Source organism: Rattus norvegicus, chromosome 2, assembly GCF_021556685.1.
Source record: "Rattus norvegicus strain SHRSP/BbbUtx chromosome 2, alternate assembly SHRSP_T2T, whole genome shotgun sequence".
Classification (NCBI taxonomy): domain Eukaryota; kingdom Metazoa; phylum Chordata; class Mammalia; order Rodentia; family Muridae; genus Rattus; species Rattus norvegicus.
This window is the reverse complement of record NC_141535.1, coordinates 195028361-195053491: the sequence shown is the minus strand read 5'-3', so window position 1 is coordinate 195053491 and position 25131 is coordinate 195028361. Positions and strand designations below refer to the sequence as shown.

General features: G+C 49.4%; 1 protein-coding gene across 4 annotated transcripts in view; it reads right to left on the bottom strand.

Annotated features, from left to right (window-relative positions):
- Window positions 1–24464, bottom strand: part of Kcnd3 (potassium voltage-gated channel subfamily D member 3) — a 217599-nt gene extending 193135 nt beyond the window's left edge. For 3 of the 4 annotated variants that reach the window (NM_001270962.1, NM_001270963.1, NM_031739.3), the window contains 2 exon segments: window positions 16207–17386; window positions 24056–24073. In NM_001270962.1, the coding sequence (NP_001257891.1) occupies window positions 16207–17312 (1106 nt within the window). In that variant the 5' untranslated portion in view covers window positions 17313–17386; window positions 24056–24073. 4 annotated transcript variants of the gene reach the window in all.
- Between the last annotated feature and the right edge of the window lie 667 nt (window positions 24465–25131).

The following is a 25131-nucleotide window of genomic DNA, read 5'->3' as shown; positions in this document are numbered from 1 at the left end:
ATTTTGGTCATCTTCTGTGCCTGGTAACCAGAGTTGACAGGTGCTCATCATTGTATAAGGTCAGAACACATGGACAACATGTCAGAAATGTCTGTTGATTAAAGGATCTGGGCGACAACATACTGGAGTTCAGCCGCAGCTGGAGGCTCTGTTGCTCCTCCTTACTCACCCCTAACACTTTTCTTTTCATAAACAAGACTAAAAATTCAAGGAAGAGTCACCTGGCAATTTTCTCTAGGTTCTCCAGGCCCAGAGCAACTCTTTGAGAAAAGGAGGTAGGGGAGGGGTCCATTCATCTGTGGACCATTTCATCTAAGGAAATCTCCTCTCTCCCCTCTCCCTCCTGTCCCTCTCCCCTCTCCCTTCTGTCCCTCTCCCCTCCCTATCTCCATACCCCCCAACCACCACACCCCCATCCCTCCCTCTCTCCTCCTGGATCCAAAGGCCTGATTCCAGGAGTAACCTGAATATGTAGCTCTGGAGCAGGGAAAGACAGTCATCTCAAGGAGTCCACAAAACAAAAGGACTCCAGATGGCAAAAAGAAAACGACGTCCATTTTTGATGATAGTCCAGGTCACCAGAGAATCTTCCCTGCCTCACCTGCCACCCTCACAGCAGGGAGACCTTCTCATTCGCCCGTACACACAAGCACACACTTTTCTTTTTCCTTTTTTCTTTTCTCTTTTCCTTTTTCTTTTCTTTTTTTTCCTTTCTTTCTCTTTCTTCTTTTCCTTTTGAAGTAGGGTTACTCTGTGTAGCTCTGGCTAGAACTAGTTCTGTCCTAGAACTCACTCTGTAGACCAGGCTGGCCTTGAATTTAAGAGGCCCTCCTGCCTCTGTCTGAGTGCTGGGTTTAAAGGCGTGCACCCCCACTTACCAACACACTCATGCATCTCTATATGCCCTCCCCTAAGAGCACAGTAGCCATTTCTCTCTCCCCTCCAGTTTTCACTTTCTCCCTGGAGTTCCTTCTCAGCTCTGCAAACCATCTTTCTAGCAGGACTTACGGGCTCATACCAGTTCTGTCTCTTTGTGATTTCTCACAAAAACCCTGATGATTCCTTGGCCTCATCCAGATAGAACTGCCAGCTCCTCCTTTACTTTATGCTTTGAATGTACAACCCTTGTACCTGGGCTCACTCTCTAGTCTTACTCAGCTTAAAGTTTTTATGCACAGTGTGTTTCTCAGGCCATTGCTGGTGCTTCTCACTCCACTTGGATAGAAACACAGGGCCACAATACGGCTTCAATGAGCCAGTGGCCATCCATTGAGCTCCTTATATGTGCTGGGAGGGGGGCGGAGTGGGGATGAGGGGAGTGTCTACTTGTTGCTGGAGTCTAAGACCAGAGTCTCTCATGCTGAGGAGCCCAGAGCTGCTTGAAAGCATGGCTGTTTAATTCAGGCCTTTGGGGAGAGAGAGAGAGAGAGAGAGAGAGAGAGAGAGAGAGAGAGAGAGAGAGAGAGAGAGAGAGATTCCCTAGATGTGATACCTTTGCCATTTCTACATGGCTCCACTGCATTGTAACCACCTTAGCCACCTCTTGTTTCTCATCCTCTCCCTGCATTGGAAAGAAAGTCAATGGGAAGCTCACAGCCCCAAGGGAGCCTGCAAGCTTACCATCTCCCCGGTCCTCTCTAATCATTTAACGGTTGGTTTCATTCAAATAACTTAAAGTAAGGTAAGTCATGCTGCTTACACTATAGATGTGTAGGGTTGCATCCTATAGAGTCTGCTATGTTCCTATGGGGATCTCATGTAATAAATAAGGGAAGTGGAAAAAGGAAGAGCCATTTTCAGATGATGATGACAACAGTATAAGAAAAATAAGTTGGTGAGGAAGGCGGGGTATGGAAAAGATAGAGGTGCCCATGGGGTGAGTAGTGGAAAAGTATGGGGGGTCCAGTCACCCCCCCCAGAAGTCAGCCAGCCATATTTCACATGTTCTTAACTGTTAGCTCACGGTTTAGCAAGGATCCTGGGTGGTGGCTTACCCTAGAAGCTTACACACACATACTCTACTGGAACCCAGTCATACTGTCCATCCCAGGACAGATATCTGAGTCTCCAAGTGGTTTCTGTGACCATAATTCTCCCTGCCTTCCAAAACTATTTTCTAAAAAAGCCTTCTGGTTCCTCAAAACCCCTGATTAAATGAGGAGAACAGGTTCTGTATGTAGAGCCCTGTGATCACTGAATGAATCCTCCCAGACTTCTGCCAACTAAGAAATGGACCATAGCAAACAGGGGTATCTCCCCTGCCCCAGAGCCATGTAGGTAGACCAGATGCCCTCTGCTGGAGTGGGTGAGGCCAGCACTGAAGAGAGACAGTGAACTAGACCCATTAAAAGATCCTCACCACCAAGGTTGATGCCTGATGCCATTCTCTTGACCATACTGATGATCCCAGAGAACCGAATTAATAACTCCTTGCTTTTTCCAGCATGGCTTCCACCCTGGGGCTTCAGCAGACATTGACCTCAACTACAGCCTACTTCTTACCCCCAGGCTCCCGAAGGATTCCTAGGAAGAGGATTCCCAAGCAGGGCCTGTCAGGCCTCCCTATGGACTTGCGCTTCTTATGGGGAACTTTGGTCAAGGATTCTTAACTTCTGTCTTTTTTAGAGAAGAAGAAGTAGAAATGGGAAGGTTGCCAAGTGTCTGACCATCTAAAGACCAGTTCTTCTGGCGTTGATAACTCAGGCTACTAGGCTAATGACCTGTTTTCCTTGGAAGTAGAAAGGACTCAGGGCTTTAGTAGCTGTCTAGGAACAGGGAAGTCGCCAAATACATCCCTCTCACCATTTAGAAGACATTAACAACCAGAGAGGAGAGATAACCTTCCCAAGATCTCGTAGTATCCAAAGCTAGTTCTACCATCACTTCCACTGGTTTCCGATCTGGTGGTCTTTCCATGGTTCCCCAGAGCCCCACCCTTGCTTTAGGACTTGGCCAACCCACATAAGCCAGTTCAGGCATAAAGTACTACACTCTGAGTGTGGACTCCATAGCCTTTCCTCCTCAGATGAGAAGTTGCCCTTACATGGAGATATTCGGAAGTCAGGCATGGTGTAGGGGTAGGGAGCGGGGAGTGGGCATGGAGTTTCCTAAGCTCTCCCTAAGCTCTGCCCAACCTCTGAGTGTGGCAGTACAGATGCAGGAGAATGTTTTGTTAACAGACACAACGCCTCTTGCCTGCTTGAAACATTCCTGTTGAAAGAGGATATGGGGCTGGAGTCTGGAGTCAAGGTGGATATGACTCTGAAGACATTTTCTGGTGCAGAAGTCTTGGGAGAACTTCCAGAAGTGTTTGCAGGCAGAGGAAAGGGGCTGAGAAAGAAGGGAATGCACAAACAGCCTCCGATCGTATACTGTACACTGTATACTGTCCTTTCCCATCTCTCATGCACAAGAATGGCACCAAAGAGGCAGCACAGTCCCATAGCCACACTGCTAAAACCTAAAACCATCCATACCTGTTGTCTTCGTTAGGGTTTCGCTGCTGTGAACAGACACCATGACCAACACAAGTCTTATAAAGGACAACATTTAATTGGGACTGGCTTACAGGTTCAGAGGTTCCGTCCAGTATCAAGGTGGGAACATGGCAGCATCCAGGCAGACACAGTACAGGAGGAGCTGAGAGTTCTACATCTTCATCTGAAGGCTGCTAGCAGAATACTGACTTCCAGGCACCTAGGATGAGGATCTTATAGCCCACACCCACAGTGCCACACCTACTCCAACAAGGCCACACCATCTAACAGTGCCATTCCCTGGGCTGAGCACATACAAACTGTCACACCTGGCACCAGGGCTCTTCAAGGAGGAACCAGCATTGGCCATGACAGTTCAGGGGTTAAAACCCCTAGGTGACTGCTCTACTCTCCATCCCCACCTTTGTGGAAGTAAAAGTAGTCACAGGTCCACGACAAAGGGTCAGTTGCTAAGGGTGAGGACATCCAGGGACAGGAGGCCTGAGGCCAGGAGAAGAACACAGCCCTCTTCCCTAGCAGGCCAGTGTCCCTCAACTCTGAATTGGGCTGAGTTGTGATTCCTTTAGGGTGCTGGGAGGGGCCAGCTAGGACAAGAAGTAGCCAAAGGCCTCTGGAAAGGTTATAGGGATGCCACCAAACAAGGCCACTTGGGACCAGAAATTCTCCAGGCAAGGAAATAGTTTGAGACTTGCAAAAGTTATTATAAAAGATATTTATGTAGTAAGCATATTTCCTTGGCAAGGGAGAGTTTGCAATGCAGTGGAGTTCCCACCTCTGCCTGTGTTGCTCCCCCTTTTCATCAGCTGTGCTTTGCCTATTGGTAACCTCCCTGCCTGCCTGTCACCAGTGTCCATTTCTCCACAAGCCTAGACAAGCCCAGCTTCCACTTGCCTGTGCCGGCTGGCTTGGTCTCTCTGCCCTCGGACATTTTCTTCCTTACATTCTGTGTTCATCCATTCCTCTCAGAACGTTTGTACATGAACCCTGCAGTACTAGTGAGGTAGGCCATTGTGTCTCTCTTCTTGCACGAGACACAGCCAGGACGGTTATTTTTCCTTTTTTCTGAGGAAACGTCCTCCGGTTTCCTTTGGACTCAAGTGGCTGATGGGTGAGTGGGGAAGAGTGGATGCTACACAGACCAATTCCCTGGGAAACCCAGCCTCTGCACAGACAAGAAGTCAGCCTTGAGTAGGCCTCAAGACTTAACTACAAACCAGATGCAATAGCAGAAAATCTCCTTTCTAAGGTGGTTGGGAGGGTAAGCCGGTCTAAAGAACCTGTATTAAGCTCATGCCTCGGTCATTGTTGAAGCCAAGCATCCTCAGCTACTGCTGTGAAGGGTAATGGATGGCAGTGGTCTCTCGCGATCAGGGTGAGCCTATTTCCACTCTTCCGTCTGTCTTCAGAACAGATGGCAAACACTCACTTCTCCACTGCTGAATTACAGCTCTAAAGAGGCTCAATCACAGCTCTTAAGTCATTGCTGTGGCCTGGGCACAGCCTCTCTCGGACTCCTAACCACCTGCTAGGGGTGCTGTCACAAAGGAAACTAGGAGCAGCTGCTGCCCCTGTCCTGTCCTGTGACCCCCTATACTTTCCTACACAGCAGGCTCCCCTTCCTTTTACTTCCCAACTTCAGCCCTCTGTGTCTTTTAAGTCAACATTCCATTCTCACCTTTCATTCTTACCTATTTGTTTATTGTCAGGTCCTACTAGGATGTCCACTCCAAGAACTTTTCTGTTCCGTCCACAACTTCTCTTCCTAGTACAGTGGTTCTCAACCTCCCTAATGTCTCAACCCTTTAATACGGTTCCTCATGTTGTGCTGACCCCAACCATAAAATTATTTGTATTGCTACTTTATAACTGCAATTTGGTTACTGTTATGAATTGTAATGGAAATATCTGTTATGCAGGGTATCTGATGTATGCCCCCCAACAGAGGGGTCGTGACCCACAGGTTGAGACCCACAGCTCTAGTGTGATGCACATTCTCACTGTACCTGTTATATAAATGGCCAATTAATGCATTTAGTTTTTCTACTAGGGTCTTCAAGGTCTAGCTGAAATGCCATAACTTCCGTGGAACCAGCATTAACATGCCACTTCCACTGTCCCCTTCCTCTTTCCTTACCGAGGCCTGCAATACAGCTCTGTGAGCACAGACATCTTTTATTGGAGCGAGGCTCGTTAGGAGGCCCAGTGAACCCCAATGGACTCAAAAAACCTCAGTGTGACTGCAGTGTGGGAGCTTGGGCACAGTGTCATGGCCTTCCCATGCGCAGAATGGGATCAAATACCCACCTCATAGGGGTTGGAGCTTCCCTTCTCTCTCTTTGAAGGTATGAATATGAACTTGAGTTGTGTCTTCTTTGCTGTGAGGTGCATTTACTGAATTACGAAAGCATCATTTTCCCTAGTTGCTTCCCAAAGACCCAAATGAGAGACGGGGAGCCTGTCAGAGGACAGGTCCAGTGATTCAACAGGTGCAGCTAACATATTTCCCCCGGGGGGGAGGGGAGAAGAAAGCAAGTGGGAGAAGAAATGTCTCAAGTTCTTGAAACGTTGCCCCAGGGTCTGACACTGCAAAAGGCTGGCAAAGACTGTAGCTCTCTCAGTATCACCCTGCGCCAGGCGGAGATGGCTCTAGGTCTGTCAGTGACGATTTTGATCTCCCCTCCTATCCACATGCTCACATAAGGGCATATTTATTTACTTTCTATTGCAAAACCCATGAACAAAAATTGTCCCCTGGTGGGTACTGTTATTTATTTACCATTATAGGACACTAAAAATAAAACCGTGTTTTACTCAGAGGATCAATCTCCCCTCTTAGTTATAGCAGAAACATAGTATGAAAGTGAAGTTCTATAGGCCAAGGAGACAGATAAGAGAGAGGCTTTAGTAAAGTCATTTGCAAATGGTACCAATGTACCTATCAGGGCTGTGCACTCAAGTAAGACATAGGGCAAGAATTCCTGAAAGTTCCTTCCTCACACCCTGCCTTCAAGAGTCTCTACCAATTTTCTCACTTAGCTTTGTTCTCCCAGAGGAGCCCCAGAGCCATTTTCTGGGGTTATCAGCAAACTTCACAGATTCAAAGTCAAGGTCATGGTCCCTCTCTCTTGAGCCCCCATCAACCTGTTCTTTCTCTAGAATCTGCAGCTTCATGCTTCTCATTAGTCACTCTTATATTCCAAAGTTCCTTCAGACCGCTCCCGGCTGTCTCCATTCAAGTCCTCTCTTGTTCTGCTGTAGCTATCTGGATTCAGAACGTCCTCACTTCTTACGTCGTCAAGTCTATGAATGACTGTATTGCATCCAAAAGATCTTCTAACACCCATCCAAGAGCCAGCTGCCAAGCGAATCTACCTCATGGATGCACCTAGAACATGTTTCATGGCTCCTGATGCCTACCAACTGAGCTCCTTGCCCTCCTATTTTGGGTCTTCTGAGTCCCTGGCAAACACTTTGTGCCTACCTATTATAAGCCATGTTCCTGTCCTTATATCCTAAACCCCAACCAACAGGAGGCAAGCTTCTGAAGCATCATGCCCTGTCATGAGTTCCTTGTGTTTCCCATTCCCACTACTCGCCATTGGTTTGCCTAAATGCTGCCCACCTCCTCTGTGGGGCCAATCATTCATCAGAAAATATTGAATACTTATTCTGCAATACTACTCTTCTGATCGTCTCAGAACATGGCCCTTTCTTTCTTGTACATGCCTGTGAACATACATCCCTTGCTATACAATAACCTTCTCAGGATATCCCTCCCCCCACTCTTGTTCCCCAGTCTGACTCATTATAACAGTACTGGTGAATGAACCATGGACCTTGCATATACTATGCAAACATTGAACCTCTGAGCTCCATACCCAGCCCTCTTATTTATTTTTATGTCTCCATCATTGCCTTGTACTTCACCTTGCAAACAGGATGTTCAATAGTTACTGAAGCAAATGAAACTTATGCTATCTGTGGTTCCAATACTAGTTACTTTAAGCTCCCCCCACCCCCACTGCTAAAGTACATATATCCAGAGAGAAGTAAAAGTTAACTAATCCTTCTTAAAAGTCTATAAGCCTTTAATTAGGGTTAACTCTCCTACTCATGTCATTGGAAAAATAACTGCAAAGGATCCCATATCAGAAAGGGAAAAAAAAACATTATTTTCTATCAGCCTTAGGCAGTATTGTATGATTTTTGAACAGCTAGTGTTTTTTCTTCTTCTGTTTGACTGATCTATTGATATTTATGTTTATAATATCTCCTTAACTGGCTGGGAGACAGGGGTGGAAGACAATGTGCAGAGCTATGCTGATGGGAGGAACCCAATGGAGAATGAAACGTTTGCTCCATACAACCTCAAAGGAAGGACGATGAACCATCCTGATAATGTCACAGACATTCAGAGTGTGGCAGACATCCCAAGATGTCTCTACGATGACTGCCGAGAGTAAAGACTCCCAGCTCCCACAATGCTCACCCTGGTTCCAAGATGATGAAGTGCCCCTGGGAGTGGCGAGATCCGGGATGGGGTGGGGAAGGGGGCATGCTTCCGCTTTAGTTGGCACTGCAAGGTACCTTGCTGGGCCACTGGGAGCCACTGGATGCAAATCAAAGAGAATGAGATTTGCAACTTTGCATTGATAGCCAGTTAACGTAGGAGGGAAAGGTCCCCTTTGCCATTTCTGAAGCAAACAAATACCGCATGTGGCGATTCGGCAGCTGCATTAGTTGGTGAAAATTGATGCACATTTCATGTGTCAGGGAGCTGAATCCCAGAGAATGGAGCCAGCCTCCCAGAAAATGGGTTCTTTATATAGTTCCATCCATTTATTGTTTGATTGGACTTTCTGTATATTAAATTCAAGCTGTTCCGCCACTCATGGGTATTCTGATGCGTTGCCTTGGTGGGAAATAATGAAGGTGATGGGATTTTACAGCATCGAGCTACAAAGGAGGCGTCTCCGGCCTCATCCATCTCTCCATCAGCCAGCTTGTGTGTGAGGTGGCACTTATATTAAAATGATATTTCTGATTCACTTTAATGACACTCATTCAAGTCCTGGCACCCAGAATGTGATTACGTAAGCTAAATGTAATCTTCTTCCACCCAGTCATGGTCAGCCAAGGCTGGGCTCTCTTCCCCCTCCAGTCCTACCTTCCCACATACATTTGCAAGGGGCTGGCGTGTTCTGAGGAAAACAAGATTGGCAAATAAGAAGCCAAACTCAGCACGAAGCCTGTCCAGGGGATGCCCCCAAACACAGGAGTAACTCCTTTCTCAAAACAAACAAATTTTTCTTAGACGTTGGTCAGAGGTCAATATTACACACTCTTTCCAAAGACGATTTCTGAGGGCTGACTTCCTACTTTCCAGAAGAGAACTACTGACTTGAACATCACCAAAAGCAGAATCTCTACAAATGAGTGTTCCAGGGTCAGCTTCCCAGACACGGCCGGTTGTACGAAGGCTCTTGAGCCCAAGGATGGTGGAAGGGCCCTGCTCCAGTCCTTGGCTCAGAACTCCCAGCCTTTGTGGAGTGTGGTCCAGAGTTTTACACGGCCTAGGACTAGCACTCCTTCCTGGTTGGAAGAACTGAACACATTCAAGCGCAGCTGAGGGGGCTCGTTCCTGGCTGAGGAGAGGGAGGGCCCTCTGTTTTTTTGTTTACAGTATTTCAAGGCAGAATAATTGTGGTTCCTCAGGAAGAATCATGTTTGTGTTTACCAGTGTGTTTAAAGAAAGCACCACAAACAGAGTCGAGCAGAGAGAGCTTGAGATTGATTTCCAGACATTCCGGAAGGGAACTGGGAAATGAATACCAGCGTGGAAATCCTTTTTCAAAAATTGCAGTGATCCGAACTGCCAGATCAGAAAGCAAAGGCATCACAAGGCTCCCAGAGCGAGACACCTGAGCTGCTCCCAGGGCCACCCATGTGAGCTAGCCATTTTTGCAGAAGCCCTGGGTTAACCCTATGTTGAAGCAGAAACCACAGTCTCGGAGTGGTCTCTGTGTCAGAGCCAGGACTGGGCCTTCACAATGGTGAGCACGTGGCAAGCATATCAGTAGCTATTGCCTGGGTAAGAAAAAAGGGAAAGTTCCATCCAGCTCTCCAGCCCTGCTGCCAGCTACTCCTCTCTCCGATGCTGTGGCTACAACTTGGTTGTCTGGGCTTGCTGGTTCCCTGCCGATGTCCTAGCTGCTGCCCTGGGTTTTGGAGTCAAGCCTCTTCTTGCCAAATGTTTCTCCCAAGGGTGTAGAAGGTCATCATGGCTAATCCCCTGCCATGAACTTTTAGCTGGCTTACTGGGAGAAAGGCCAGTGAATACTTCCTGAGAAAGCTTCCTGGTTTTTCTACTTTTAAAGTAAGTGTGTGTGTGTGTGTGTGTGTGTGTGTGTGTGTGTGTGTGTGTGTTCCACGTGTTAGTACATACAAGCAGAAGATATCCCCCAACACATGTGTATAGACGCTAAAGGTCAACTTTGGGTGTCTTTTCTTTATCTCTCTTCACTTTTAACTTTTAAGACAGAGTTTCTCCCCTGAAGCGCTTCAACCCAGCTATTCTGACTGGCAGATGAGGTGCAGGGACTCACCTGTCTTCACACCCTCACTCCTGTGCTGGAGTATAGTTTTGCCACTGTGCCTGGCTTTCAAGTAGTTTCTGGGGATCCCAACTGAAGTCCCCATGCTTGCACAGCAGGCACTGAGCTACTGTCCCAGCCTTCTCTCTACCTCTAAAGAGCCAATCTCTGCTCTCACCCATGATGTCACTACCATTGCCACGTTATCTTATGTTAAGGGATCAAGAAGGGCCTCTCAGATGCTGAACTCACCCATCAGAATATGGACGGAGTAGAGAGAAACAGGAAAAAAATCATCCGGTAAGAGGGTCCTTAATATGGTATTCTTGGAATAGCAAGGAAATTCCTAATGGAATCTCTCAAGCAGTGGCAGGAGATCAGAAAGTTAATGGGAGAATCAACTCAAACTTCTGACAACCATGCCACCTTGGCTCTGAATAGGAAGTCCCTGGGGACTGTTTCCAGGGGACCTGGCTGTTAAAGAGTAACCCAGCACTCCCTATGCGTTATGATGTGTTTTATTCTCCCATGTATCCTAATAGTGTGTTTATTTATCTATTTACTGGATTGTCTTTTCTATCAGAATGCAAGAATCGTAGTGCCTAGGACTTGATATTTGGGGAATATTGGAGAACAGCTGAATGAAGAGAGGCATGGTGGGTGGGAACTTACGGTTCTCTTTATGTCTCTCCCTAGCCCTGGAATGTCTCAAGATGACCATGTCAAGTAGCCTGATCCTATGCAAAGGCTCACAGCAAACATTCCTTGCAAGAAGTCCCAGCCTTCCTAAGGCTGAGGCCTTGAGTGTTTGTCCTCCCTGTCTGCTCAGTTCCAGGAAGACTCTTGGAGAAGACGGTGGAGGTTCACGTTGGGAAGATGACTGTTCACATTCTGAGGAAGGGAAATGTGTGGTTCTTCTGGCAGATTCACATCGCACTGTTATGAAATTATAGTGCTTGTGTATTCTGAGAGTCCGCAATGCCCTCTGGTACACAGTAGGCACTCACAAACACTGAAGGAAAGGAAGAACCTTTGTTGAGATGTAAATTTGCATCCTCTTTTGGGAATTCTAGCGCCAGGAAACTGTCAGTTAAGAAATGCTAACAAAGAAAAGACCTGCAGGTCATTCGTTCTCAGGAAGCAGAATACGGAGCAGGCCTGTGGGCAAGGGTCTACCTCACATAGATAACTTTGTCGGCCAGTATCTAGACTGAGGTATTGGTGATCCCTGTAAAAGTATAGACAGAATATTTAAAACTGAAGAAGTAATAAAACCACATCTCAGACAAGCTTCATATCTGGCACCAGGGGAGCCTGATCGAGAAGCTCAACCTTTGGTGTTCTTCTCTCTACTTCCAAGTCAAGTCTTCCTGCCTCCTGGAACCTCAGACAGGCTCCCTTCAGGATTAGGTTTTTAAGGGAAATGCAAATCACCTGCAGACTGCTTCGTGCTTGGAAGAAGTAAAAGAAAAAATCCATTCTGCTTTTGTTAAAGTGATTTTTGGACACTGTCAAAAATGCTCTCATCTTAGAGCACAAGGTGACAGACAGGCTGCTGATGACAATTATGTAAGTGAGTCACCGTGTGTGGAACAGAGGCTGCTCTATACCTTCCCTGACCTTTCCCAAACCCAACTTCCCCGCCCGCTTAAGATGTTCAAGAGCTGTCCAGTCCATCCAGGCCTGAAGCTGCTCCCCAAACCACCACAGACTCTGTGGACACACACCCAAAGGCTCCCAAATTCTTGCTTCTCTGTTTCCTCACCTGAGTCGCCCCAAGGTCTTGCTCAGCCAGTCCAGATCCACCATAATGCTAATCAAAGCCAAGCAAAATTAAGAAGGGAAATTTGCTTTGACAAAACTCACCTCATACAATACATTCCCAAACTAGTTATGTTTCTTATTTAATATTGGGAGTTCCGCGTAATCCCTTTCCTTTGTTAACTGAGATAATTGGGGATTTGTTTTATTTATAGCATCAATTATGAACACAGAAATTAATCTTTGAATGGTGCATTTGGGAGCTCAACTGTCAAGGGAGCACAAGGGAAGCCTAGGCACAGCTCAGGGGTCTTTCCTACCAGCACAGGAGCCTGCTGAGGAAAGACATCTTCAAGCCTGGGTGATAATTTGGGCTGTCAGTTGTTCTTGTGTGCTTAAAGTATTTTGAAATATTAAATAAATGGTGATAATTGGCTTCAGGAGAGCCTTCCCTGGAGAACATCTACCAACACACGAGTGAGGTAGTGGGAAGGCAACCAGAGCCCGGCAGAGCAAACACCTTCACTTACATTGGCTCTGAGCACCTTGCCTTCACTGCTCTGAGAAGGAGCTGAAGCCGTGCTGTTGATTAGAAATGGGAGCTCGGGAAGGAGTCGGGCAGGGAAGGGCCACAGACAGCAATTGGACAGGTGCAGACTTGGTCCATCATAGTTCCTAGTCACATGGGTTCAAAGTCAACATAGACTAAGAAAAAGATGAACTTCCTGCAATGGTGGAAGCGGGCTAAAACTGGCCAGTGAATGTGGTTTGAACAGAAATCAGCCAGGAGAAAGGGAAAGTTTCCAGGATTGAGCCAGAGAGCCCCCTAGTAAGGGCAAGAACATAAGTGTGGTCTTGTAGAGCAAGCATCTCAGCGGACAGATCAGGAACCAAGTACGGTCCGCTCTCCTCGCTCCTGGAACAGCAGAGCTGAGGCAGCACCCAGGACCGGAGTGGCTGCCGGCTCAAATCTTAAATTTATCCTCAAAAAAGGACAGTTAGATCTGGGAGAGACCGAGAATGATATCCAACCAACCAAATGGGGAAGGTGTCCCATTTACACTGACCCCTCCATTAGAAAGCATTTTGCCAAGCACCTGCTATGTATAGCCAAACAAAAGAGCCTGGTAATGGTGCCAACTGCCAGCTCAGGTCAAAGTCAAAGTAGCTTGATCTAGCACAATCAGACAAGGTGGAAAGAAGAAAAAGAGCTGCTTTCTCATAATCTGTCTGAACTGCAGGAAGATAGAACTAAAAGTTTCTTTTCTAGCTCATTTAGTTCACTCCTCAGAAGCTAGATATTTCAGAGTATTGTGGATGGAGAGGTAAGCCTGTTTGTCACTGGGGAGTGGAGTGAGGCCGTCCAGGACCTGGAGGGGAGCCACAGCTACCTCTAGTGTAGGCAGACACTTTTCCTTCTCACTTACCGTCTCCTGTAGTCAGCCTGCTCCCTGAACTACTCCAAGAAAGCAAGTGTGAAGCCAGCACTGTCCACCCCTGATGTTGGACTCGCACCTGCCTCTATAGACAAACCCTCAAAGAAACCACCCTCTACCCCACAGTAAAAACAGTAGCAAAACCCCAAGCTTATCTATGAGAGCAGCCATTGGTCTCTAATGATGTCTTCTGACCTGTGCAGAAGGAAATGTAGGGTGTGTCCAGTCTCTGTGTGCCCAGGACAGGGCCTGGCATATAATATTCAGCAAGCTAGTGCTTGCCTAACTAGTAATTTGACTAGAGCAGAATATCACACATCCTGAGGCTATCTTTAAAAAAGCAATAATAAGTAAAAATAAGCCCAAGGGGCCCGACTGCTTTCTACTAGAGGTCATGATGGAGTGGGAACCATAGGACACAGTGAAAGGAGAAAGGACATTGAAAACACATAGACTGGCATCTGAAAATCCGCTCTGTGACTATGGGAAATTTACTGAACCCCTCTGAGCCTCACCTTCTGTATCTTTAAGGAGCTTTTCCTACCTTGCAAGGCTGCTGAGAGGACTTAAAGATAATATATGCAAAGTGCTCAGCACACTGCTGACACACAGTAGACACCCAGATGCTATTATACTAATAATAAAAAGTAATGGGCAGGTGGCCAGTAGTGTTCCTATTAATCTCCTTCAAGATGATCCCATTTTAACTCTGACACCCATCAATCTGCCTGAGATTTATCCCAATACAAGTTCCTCCCTTTCATGTCAGGAATCCCATCAAGAGGCAACTAAAGGCACTGGTGACTCGGGATCATGTCAGGGGCATGCCTGAGTGTTGGGATAAGGTACCTGGGCTTCTTTAGGAAGAGGAAGAATAGTCAGGATCAGTGAGATGGAACAAATATGAAACCAAGCACACAGGTCACATTGTCCCAAACATCCCATAGTGCCAAAAGCTTACATCTGCCATTTGCTCCAAGAAAGATAAAGTCCCAGAGCTAAACATTCTTACTCTGGGGAGCAGCTGTCTGAAAGCATGTGTGCATGTGTATGCATGATGTGGGGTGCGTGTGCATGTGTGTGTGTGCATGTGTTGTGTATGTGTATGTGTGCATGTGTGCGCATGTATGCATGATGTGGTGTGTGTGTACATGTGTGTGTGTTGTGTGTGTATGTGTGTGCATGTGTGTGTGGTGTGTGTGTATATATGTGTGCATGTGTGTGTGTGGTGTGTGTGGTGTATGTGTATGTGTGTATGTGTATGCATGATGTGGGGTGTGTGTGTATGTGTGCATGTGTGTGTGTGGTTTGTCTGTGTGTGTGGTGTGTATGTGCATGTGTATGCATGATGTGGGTGTGTGTCTGTGTGTGTATGTGTGCATGTGTGTGTGTGGTGTATATGTATGTGTGTATGTGTATGCATGATGTGGGGTGTGTGTGTATGTGTGCATGTGTGTGTGTGTGGTGTGTATGTGCATGTGTATGCATGATGTGGGTGTGTGTCTGTGTGTGTGTCTGTGTACATGTGTGTGTGGTGTGTGTGTGTGTGTGTGTGTGTGTGTGTGTGTGTGTACGCATGTTGGTCGGGAAGAATGGCTGTCTAGCTTTCTTTAGACAGACAGACTAAAGCAAATGCCTGGATCAAACCTGGCCTTCGCAAATGGATGATGACATCCCTTTGCTCTCCTCCCTGCTCCTCCCTTGTGGCAGAATGACAAATGCAATCACTTTAAAAGGTCCAATCACCTGCTCAGTCATTCCCAATAAACACACGCAGCACTGTGGAATAACCTATAGCACCACAACAGGGGGTGTTCAGCCAGGAAAAAAAATTGAATCACCAGGATCCCACCAACTGAATTGTCAAAGACCAAATAAAAAGCTTCATGAATTCTCCATCAGCGATATAACGCTTCCTTGTCTAAGCAAATCTAGACACGGCATATGAATTGTGGAGGGATTTTTCATTAGTCTCATGGCTTCCAACTGCTGAGGCGGAAACCCCTCTGAAATCTATGTTTCCACAAAGCTGTCTTGATTTGCTCTAATCCTGTTAGGGTGAAGATTTTAATCTCCTTCCTGGGCCCCTTCCTCTGATGGAAAGCTTCACCTCCCAGCATCATAAATGTATTTTTGTGACCTCAGTGGAGTGGAGAACTCAGAGATCTGGAAAAGAAAGTCACCTGAGCCCTCACTGAGTACTTGTCTCTCCCTCTGATGATACTGCTGCTTGTCTGACCACATGACCCATTGAGACCATTTCACAGACACACGGGTAGGTTGGGGTCATTCCAGCTCTGACTCCAGCTGATAAAACAAGACTGTTCCTTCTTTCTTGAGAAAAAAAGAAACCAGTACCTTGCTTTGCAGAAAACCCAAAATCATTGTCACAGAGAGAAATTCTAATCAGAGACACCGAATCCACGAGTGTCTGTGGTGGCAGAATAGAAACAAGGCAAAAGAGAAAGCAGCTTGGGAATATACTACAAAGAAAAGGCACAGGAGGGGACATGGAAGGAAACCTGCGTGTGCAGATTGTAGGTCATTCACCTGACTTCTCCTAGCCTCTGCCCCACTGCCCACCTCTCTTTTTCTTTTCCTTCACAGTCCTTAGAAGCACTCCACCATGCTACCATGCACACTGAACTGGTTGTCTGGAGGACAGACATGGTGACTTACTTTCCCGTGCTTTATAAAACATGTGCCTCACCTCCCCCAATAAACTCGATTCAGAGCAAGTCACCACCCACAAACAAATCACTCATTCCTTTTCTGACTATTCTGCTTTCCTGGCACCCATGACTTGAGTGAAGGGCTTTTATCTCCAAACCTTCTCTCTTCAATCCTGATACGCCATCTAAAGTTCTGTAATCAATCAACCCAACTCCACCCTTATTCAGGCCAGTGGTGCTGACTTACCCCAGTGTTGTCATGGTGACTATGGTGTACCAGAAAGACGCAGGGATGCTTGTGAACTTGCTGGCGGAGGAGCCCTTCTCAGCATAAAACATCACAGTGGCAAAGATGATGATGGCCATGGTGAGGGAGAAGAGAAGAAAGCCTAGTTCTGAGGCACAGCTCTTCAGGGTGTAGCCTAGGATCCGTAGGCCCTGGGAATGTCGGGAGAACTTGAAGATCCTGAAGACGCGGAAGACCCGGAGTGTGACAAATGCCCCGGACACGTCCTCGTTGTTGGTCATGACCAGGCCAATGTAATAGGGCATGATGGCCACCACGTCGATGATGCTCATCACACTGCGGATGAAGCGGTACCTGCTGGGTGCCGCGAAGAGTCGGAGGAGGTACTCCACCGTGAAGATCATGACACACGCAGTGTCCAGGCAGAAGAAAGCCACGGAGTAGCGCTCTCCACACGGCAGTTCCTTGCTCCCAGGCACCGTGCCGCATGGCACCGTCTCCACCACGTTGGTGATCACCGAGACCGCAATGAAGAAGCCTGTCACGTAGTAGAAGACCAGTGCCAGGGTGCTGGTGTGTGGGTTCTCGAAGGCCCGCCACATGGTCTGGCGGAAGCTGAGGGAGGGCATGGACTCCTGGTTGTTCTCAGACTCATTGTCATCCATGAGCCGCTCAGCGTTCTCCCGCTTGCGGTCTTTGTACTCCTCATAGCAGCAGTCGCCAATGATCTCAGGGAGGATGCCATAGAAGGCCAGCTCATCGTCGTAGGCAGAGATGCATTCATAGCGTGGGTAGTGCAGCTTCCCAGTGCGGTAGAAGTTGAGCACACAACGGAACACTTCCGGGTCACGGTCAAAGAAGTACTCCTTGGTGTCCTCGTTGAAGAAGAACTCCTTCTCTGTGCTACCCAGCAGGGTGTCGGGATAGCGCTCCAGAGTGGTCCTCCAGGTCTGGAACCGACGGCCACTCACGTTGAGGACGATTAGCTCATCTTGCCGCTTGTTCTTGTCGGCTGGAGCTAGGGGCATGGGGCAGTTGGCCACTGGCATCCACCCAATGGCCGCAGCCCGGGCAAAAGGCAGCCAGGCTGCAACTCCTGCCGCCATGGTGACTCCAGCTTTTGGGCTGGTAGCTGCTCAGACACTACGCACCAGCTTGGAGTTAGTTAGTTCAGTGACCCCTGGAGGATAGGAGAGAGCAGAGAAAGGGCCTGAGTCCACTGTGATTTTTGGAGGAAAGGTACAGGGGAAGGATCATTGCTGAGTCAAACAGGAAGTCCCCATGCAATCACCAAAAGAGGGAACCACAATAGTGATACAAGGGCAGCACCTGACAAGGGGCTGTGCAAAGGGCCCGGTCATCAGATGTCTCGGACTGACTGACAAAGTGTCAAGCTCGAGGGGGCTCCAGGAGTACTTGGGAAGGAACACTTCTCTAACAGGAAGACCTGGGAAGATGGGTAATAATGAGCTCTGAAAGGTTATGGCGTTATTACGAATTTAAATTGGGAGAGGGTAAATGAGTTCTCATTAAACGAATTTAAAAGTGGGATAAACATGCTAATTTTTATTTCACTCCTCATCCACCAGGGTAATCAGGAATGGGGTGCCAATGAAGGATATCAAGTAAACACATCCTTTCTATTTCTCCCTGGTGGGAAGGAGACCGGGGCTGGGTTTAGAAAATTCTGTCAAGGCAGGTGACTCAAGGAAGCCCAGAGCCCAGTGGAAAGTTCGCCCCCTAACTCCCTTAGAGAAGGCTTCAGCTGGCGGATTGCTACTGACTCTTCAGGATGCTTGACCTGGTCCTTACCCTAGCAAGCTGATATCCACTTCCAGCCTTCAGGGAGCATAATGGACAGACCAGGGAAAGGTTGGGAGGTTGTGGTTGGCTGTCTGGGATTTCTCTCCCACCCAGAGAAGGAATTCTTGGGTTCTTCGTCCACCTGCCTTCCACATACTGTCCCTCTCCCTCCCCAGAAGACCGAGTCACGCTCAGAGCCTTTCCTACATTCTTTGTCTTCTGCCTCCATGTGCCCAGAACCCAGAGCTCCCTCCCATTATGTAACAATGCACCATCCCATGCCAGGCTCCCTCACCTGACCTCTACTGCACCCTTCGAGACTTCGTCTAGGCTAGGCACCCTTGTCTCCTCACTCACGGCTTTCTGAACCACGTGTCACAATCACCAGCACGGATGAGGAGACTAATGGCAGAGAGAACTATGTTTGGCTTTGGGAAGCACATTTACCTTCCCAGATCTGCCTTTTTAAAGATGATAGTGAAATGGCTCTGCAGTCCCCCAATGTATACCATCTGTGGGAAGACATGTGGCGACACAGAAACATACGTAACAGTGACGGGGAATTGTCTGGGGTTGGCACGCTCAACTCCACTAATCCTAAACTGATCACACAGCTCAGAGCCAAATCCTAACTCAAGAGTTATTTGGATTCTCTAGAACTCACTTGGCTTATTTCTGCATTGAAGCAAATGAGGCAGAGGTGACGTTCGGAGTTTGCTGTGTTGTTTGTTGGTTTGGTTGTGGCTGTCGGGTGGTTTTTATTCCACAGAGACTTGTGGTGAGTTTTGGCCTTTGTCTCTCCAGGAATGCTACTCTGCCTGCTTACTGACCCCCAGAACTTCTGACTCTTATGCTCCTGAGCTGCTACTGGTCTTTCCTACCTGGGTGCCTCTGAAACATCCTGTCTCCATCCAGAATGTTGCTTTTCACCTTCTGTTCACAGCATTCCTCACCCTAGGCCATTCACCCTGTCTCTTTCACACCCGTTCAAAGGACTGCAAAACCATGAAACACTATGAACACCTGGGTTCCCTTGACACTCCTTCCCACTGACATTCTCGTCTCACTTTCCCTCCCCGATTCCTCCCGTTACCCTGAAATTCATTCTACCCAGAGTAGTCTAAAACAAGGCTCTTTCTGTGCTCAACTCTACAGCCTATGAAATAAAATCCTAGCTCCACGGCATAGCGTTCCAGCATCCTCATAAAGGGACCCAGCTTAACATATCATCCAGACAGCCCAGGGACCCTACCCCCTTCCAACAACAAGAGCGGGGACTGGCTCACGGACAAACCCTGGAAGTCTGCCTCTAAGTATATCCCTCTGTCCCTCCTCTCGCTGGATGTCTGCCTCTGTGTATATCCCTCTGTCCCTATCTCACTCTACTCACTAAAATCCTACCTGTTCTTTCTCGGTGATGCTTCCTTTTCTTCCAGGCTCTCCTTCCTGTAGGGTCTCTGCACTCTGCCTTTCTCCTCTAGCACCTACCAGGTCAAGCTTGGATTACAGGTGCTTTATATCTCTCCACTAACAGGAGTGACATTAATGGTAATAAACGGCCAGATTTTCTATGCAAGGTACTGCACTGTCTCCCATGGCTGCCTCACTCAATCCTCACAACGACCCAGGTGGGGATCCCAGGCAGAGATCCCAGGTGGAAGAGTCTACCATGTGCATCACTTCATGGAAAGCAAAACCTAAGGCTTACAGATGGCCGGCATCCTGATAACCTGCAAGTGCAGGGCACGGATTTGACTTTGAATGGACTACTCATAACTGATCGCACATGGTTCAGTCAGTGCCGGAAGCATCCATGAACCATTTCCATCAAGCTCCCAAAAAGAAAAAGAAGAAGAGGAGGAGGAGGAGGAGGAGGAGGAGGAGGAAGAGGAGGAAGAGGAGGAAGAAGGGGAGGAAGAAGAGGAGGAGGGGGGAGAGGAGGAGGAGGAGGGAGAGGAGGAGGGGGGAGGAGGAGGAGGAAGAGGAGGAGGAAGAGGAGGAAGAAGAGAGAAAAGAAAGAAATCTGGAGGAGACATCACTGTAGTACTCATCTTACATGGAAGAAAACTACAGATGAGGAGTTGTCATGATTAGCAAGTAGTCAGAACTCTCTGGGCAGGACACTCCCCAGGCCTACAGAGATCTTTGAGGACAAAGGCCATGCAATCTCAGCTTTCTATCAAGACTGGACACTGAGTAGTGGTGGTGCCTGCCACGCTTGAGTAGGTGCTCAGGCCAGGAAGACTGTTTTATAAAAGCTGTTTGCTCTGTGTCAGTTCAACTCTTAGGCCTTGCTGCTTTGTTTCCTGAGGTTGCCAAAGATGGCTATTCTCTTTCTAAACTGAACTCTGAGGAGTTCAATCAAAATCCTGAATAACCGTAATCCTGGGAACCGACTGGAGTCTCAGTTAAGTGTCCTCAAGGAGTTGCTCTCTGCCTCAGCTTTCCCACCTGCATGCTAAGGGGGAATTTGCATAAGTCCCTCTCTTCTTTAGTAAAGGAGGTTGTTCCGATGCTACAGAAGACAAGAATGACAATGACACTTCCTATAGGTGTCACTGCTTAGAGGATAGACAAACAGCGTGGGCCTGATGCGCTCTTGATTATAGGAACTGAGAGAACCAAGAAGAATGGAGGTCATTCATCCATGACAGCGGGTAAGCCACACACCGCTGAGAGCAGCTTCGGAAACATGTCCTGCATCCTGTAGTTGTCTTCAAGCATTTGCCCTTACAAGGAGCTATGTTTTCTTTGGACCAGATGTTCCTCTCTTTCAGCATGTACTTAGCTGGTTTCTAAGGGGCTGAACACAGGGTATAGATAATTCCAGTTCTGACTCAAGTCATGTTTCCCGGGCACTGACAAAGCTCTGGGCATTGTCCAAGGCACGTTTGCATATCACATAACATTAATTTATTTCCCAGAAAAATCCTACGATGTTTCTACCTATTAGCGACAGGAAAAAATTGCCCAAGCCCCAGAAGTTTCCCTCAAAGTGGCTAAGTCAATGTATATATTCGTGGACATTTTTCAATACAGACCACTGTCTGGCTCACTGCCAAATGGCTTTCCTGAACTAGGTGCAGCCCAATCCTGATGCTCCCGTAGAAGTAGGCAGCGGAGAGCACAGGCTCTGGGGACCCTTCAGTCTGTTTTGGTACTATCCCGAACTTTTGGGAGCAAGTCACTGTTAACTTACTGGGTTGCTGACTCCTCATCTGTAAAATGAAGGAGCTAGAAAAGACTGTGACAGAGGACCCATCGGTTCTAACGATTCTCCTGGATCCAGGACACAGAGGCTACAGCTCTAGTCTCTCTGAAACTGCCTTATGATGGCTGCCCATGCAGAGCGGGAAGTAGAGCATCTGGGTTGGTTGCTGTGGGGATGCAATTAGCCTGAGCCTCATCTCAGCAGAGGGAGTTCTGGGAATTCCTGATGAGGCTGATGCCCAGAACAGGGCACACGACCTGCATCACTTGGAACCCAAGGCAATCTAAGACCTAGTCCACCCACAGAAACCCCCTCATCCTCCTAGAATGGAAGAGGGCTAGGCCTCAGGCCCCTCCTGGCCCCTTCACTCATGACCCCTAACAGCCCTGTTGTATCTGAGATGGGCACTGATGGGGGTTCAAGTGGCCAAGAAAAAGAGACTGCTGAATCAGGATGTACTCTGGAGAGCCTTGTTAGCCAGACACATGGCTCTGAGCAGACAATGCCCTTCTCCTGCCAGTGTCCCAGTACTGCCTCTTGGGTTCTAGAATCCCATTGCCGCTGCCTGGCTTTGCAAGCCGAGCTCCACGCTCTTACCCTCTACTCTGAGTCAACTCTTGTAAGGCCATGAGTAATTCACAGACTGCTTTCTGATGGATAATTGAAAGCTCAGACAGAGGCAACATCAATCCTCTCCCTATCCATCCTAAAGTCTCTTGTCCCAAGGGCAAACTTTTACCCTGTGCAGTAATCCAGGACAGTCTATTCCAAGAGGGCCATGCAAGTACCAGACTGTCTCTGGAGATTCGGAACCTATCCTTCTGGTTCAAAGTACCAAGACAATAGCAATTATCCCTTTTCTGCTTTCTGTGTGCATGTGTATATATGCACACATGGACATACATGTACACACCTGGGTTTGGAAGAAGACTATCATCCTATCAGACACCACGCTGACATCCATACCAGCCACGCCCACCACACAACCCTGCAGGGATGACCTGGCTTAAACAGGGCTTCTGCGGGTTACTGCTGCAACGCTCACCCCTAACAGCACCAGCGCCTCTCAGAGCTGGCCTGGGTATGAACCCTGCAACAGGCACTACAGTGCGGCCCCATTTCCAGCCAATGGCACCGCACACACCTCCCATACCACGGTTTTACTAGGACATGGATGCTTTACAAATGAAAACTCTGAAGCTATTTTTGTTTGTGGCAAAAGAGTTTGACGGTAGGAAAGATTTGGCTGTGGGGCGAGGTGGGGATGCAGGAGGGAGCGATTAAAACCAGGTAAACGGAGAAATGCCAAACATGAAAAATCCAGAAGAAAAGAGAACACGTTCTCCTGCTGCAAAAAGTCAGGGCCTGCTAAGCAGCTTCTATTTTAGACGCAGAGGGTCAAAAAAAAGAGGCAGACCTCCTGTCCTGGGGTTTGACACTTCACCTGAGCACAGACACAAAGCAGCAAAAATGTCACATCACCAAGACCTGCCCTTCAATGACCTCGGAGGAGAGTCATCAGAAACCAGAGCTGGTCTTGGGAACTGTTTCATGCCCCCAGGGAGTCTGTCCCATGTCTGCAGGACTTTGTTGGGTATAAAATGAGCATGGGGAACCAAGCTGGAGATCCTTGGGCCACAGGCCTGGGACATGCAGGTCCTCTTCTTTACAGTGCCACTCCTAGGATGGCCAGTGCAGTTTCCCCAAACTCTTTCTCCGGCCTCCTCAACAGCAAAAGGGAACAAGCTGTTAATCTTTCTTCCTCTGGAGGTCCCTTGTGTACTTGGGTCTTATAGCATTCAAGACGCGACACGGAAAAATAGACCCATCAGCTCCTTTCAGTGGGCCGGTATGTGCCCACATGGGGAAACGTACACATGCGTTGCATTGAATGTATGCCCAGGTGCCCCCCTTTCTTTCCGAGATTAAGCATCCAGGCTCCCTGGAAGTCACAGTAAATAAGGCATCGATTCAAGCATCACCTACATTCATGCATGACCACCCTGTAAAACCTGGTTGCGGATTGCATTGTGCCGCCTATCACCCCGTGAAAGTTCAGAGGCTCCGTCAAATACACGGAGACTTTTTGTTGCCTTGATTTCAGGTCTGGAACCTCAGCCTGTTGCTGACTTATCAAGGCTGCCCGGGATGAAAGGAGAACAACGTGGGCTGAATCAAATGCCAGCACTAAGAAAGCACAGGAATTTAGTTGATTTCCAGGTAACTTCTCTGCCCATCCCCAGTGTAAACACCCTGTTAAAGCAAAAGAGTATTTGAAACCCCTTCCCCGGGGCCTCTCGTGACACTTATGGGACCTTTGCTGGGGATCACGGGGTGGAAGATGTGCCAGGCAAAAAGCTGGACTAGCCCCCAATCTCTAACAGGCACAACACAGGCTCGCCTGGCTGGAGAACTTTGCGAAGCGCCCCAAACAGCTCCTAGCTTCCACTCTCAGCCATTTCTCTTCTCAGCTCACAAAGAGCGGGGACACAGCAAACCGTCGCCACCTGCAGCCAGATCCCCGGGCGCTGATTCTGGCGCCCGGCGAGGGAAGGCAGGCCAATGGCAAGAGGGCAGAGGTTCACACCCCCACCCCCAAACCTCTTTGCGCCACAGTGCCCGGAGGTGGCTCCGCAGCCGAGGGAACCGACGCCCCCAGGCCGGCTGCCTGCTCCCCCACGGCCCGGCCCCACCCCCAATCCTTCCGGCGCCCCAGCGCCCACCCACCCGGGCGCGGGAGTGGGAGGGTGCCGCGTGGGCATCCGGAGCAACAGGCGTGGGAGCAGCGCTCCTCGCACTTGCTGGCTCCGGAAGGCTCGGTCGCTTCCCTCTTACCTTCGCCGAAGCCAGCCCCAGGCCCCGCGCCCCGCGCCCCGCGCGCGCGAGAAAGCTGCGGCCGGGGGCCGCCGAGGCGCAGAGCGCCCAGCAGCGCGAGGAAGCGCCCAGCCGCCGCCGCTCGGGCGGCTCCCCTCGCCGGCGAAGTCTCGCTCGTCCCTCCTTCACTCGGTCGGTTCGTGCGTCGGTCCGTCCGTGGGGCTGTCCCTCCCCCGCCGCCGCCGCCGCCACCGCCACCGCCGCTCCAGCCCGGGCTTGGCAGAGCGTCCCTTCCCCGCCTAGCCGCTTCGCTCTCCGGCTCGTGAGCTCCGGTTCGCTCGTTCCCTGCCCCCGCCGCCACCGATGCCGCGCAGAGCGGAGCCCGGCCGGCCACGGGCTGCCTCTCCCGAGGTCCCTCTCCCGAGGAGGCGGTGGGGGCGCGGCGCGGGCGGGGCGGAGAGGAGAGTCCGGGGGAGGCGGCGAGGCTGCGCCCTCCGCTCCCCACCGATCCCCACGGGCCGAGCGGCCCCAGGCCGGGCCCCAGAGCACAGAGCGGCCAGGCAGCGGAGGGAACGAGGAGGAGGACCCGGGAGCCTCGCCGCGGGAGGGTGCCCAGGGCGAGGGCGTGCGAGGGGGAGTGACTCTGCGCGAGGGTGTGTGTGTGTGTGTGTGTGTGTGTGTGTGTGTCTCGCGCGCGTGAGTGGGGGGGCTGCAGCGGGGGGGCGGGGAGACTAGGCAGAGCCTGGTGCGTCTCCCCAGGAGAGTGGAGGAATCCTAGGGTGTGCCTGGAGGTGGTAGTGGAGTGTGCCGACGCGAGTGTGAGCGCGTGTGCCGGCGAGGGTGGGCATGGGGAGAGCGTGGCAAGGTGAGCTTGGCTTGGGGGTGGGGGAGGAGCCGGGCGTGCGGCGTGATCGTGAGTTCGGGGGCGTGTTGAAAAGAGGTGGCAGGGAGCGCTGGCGTGTATGCGCGTGGAGTGTGTACACTTAACTGGATGTCTGTTTCCCATTCACTGCCCACGGGGCAGAGCAACTAACTCCTCCTTGGTCACCTAGTGAGGTGCAGCCGGTCGCCCACAAGCTTCCAGACTGACCCTGAAC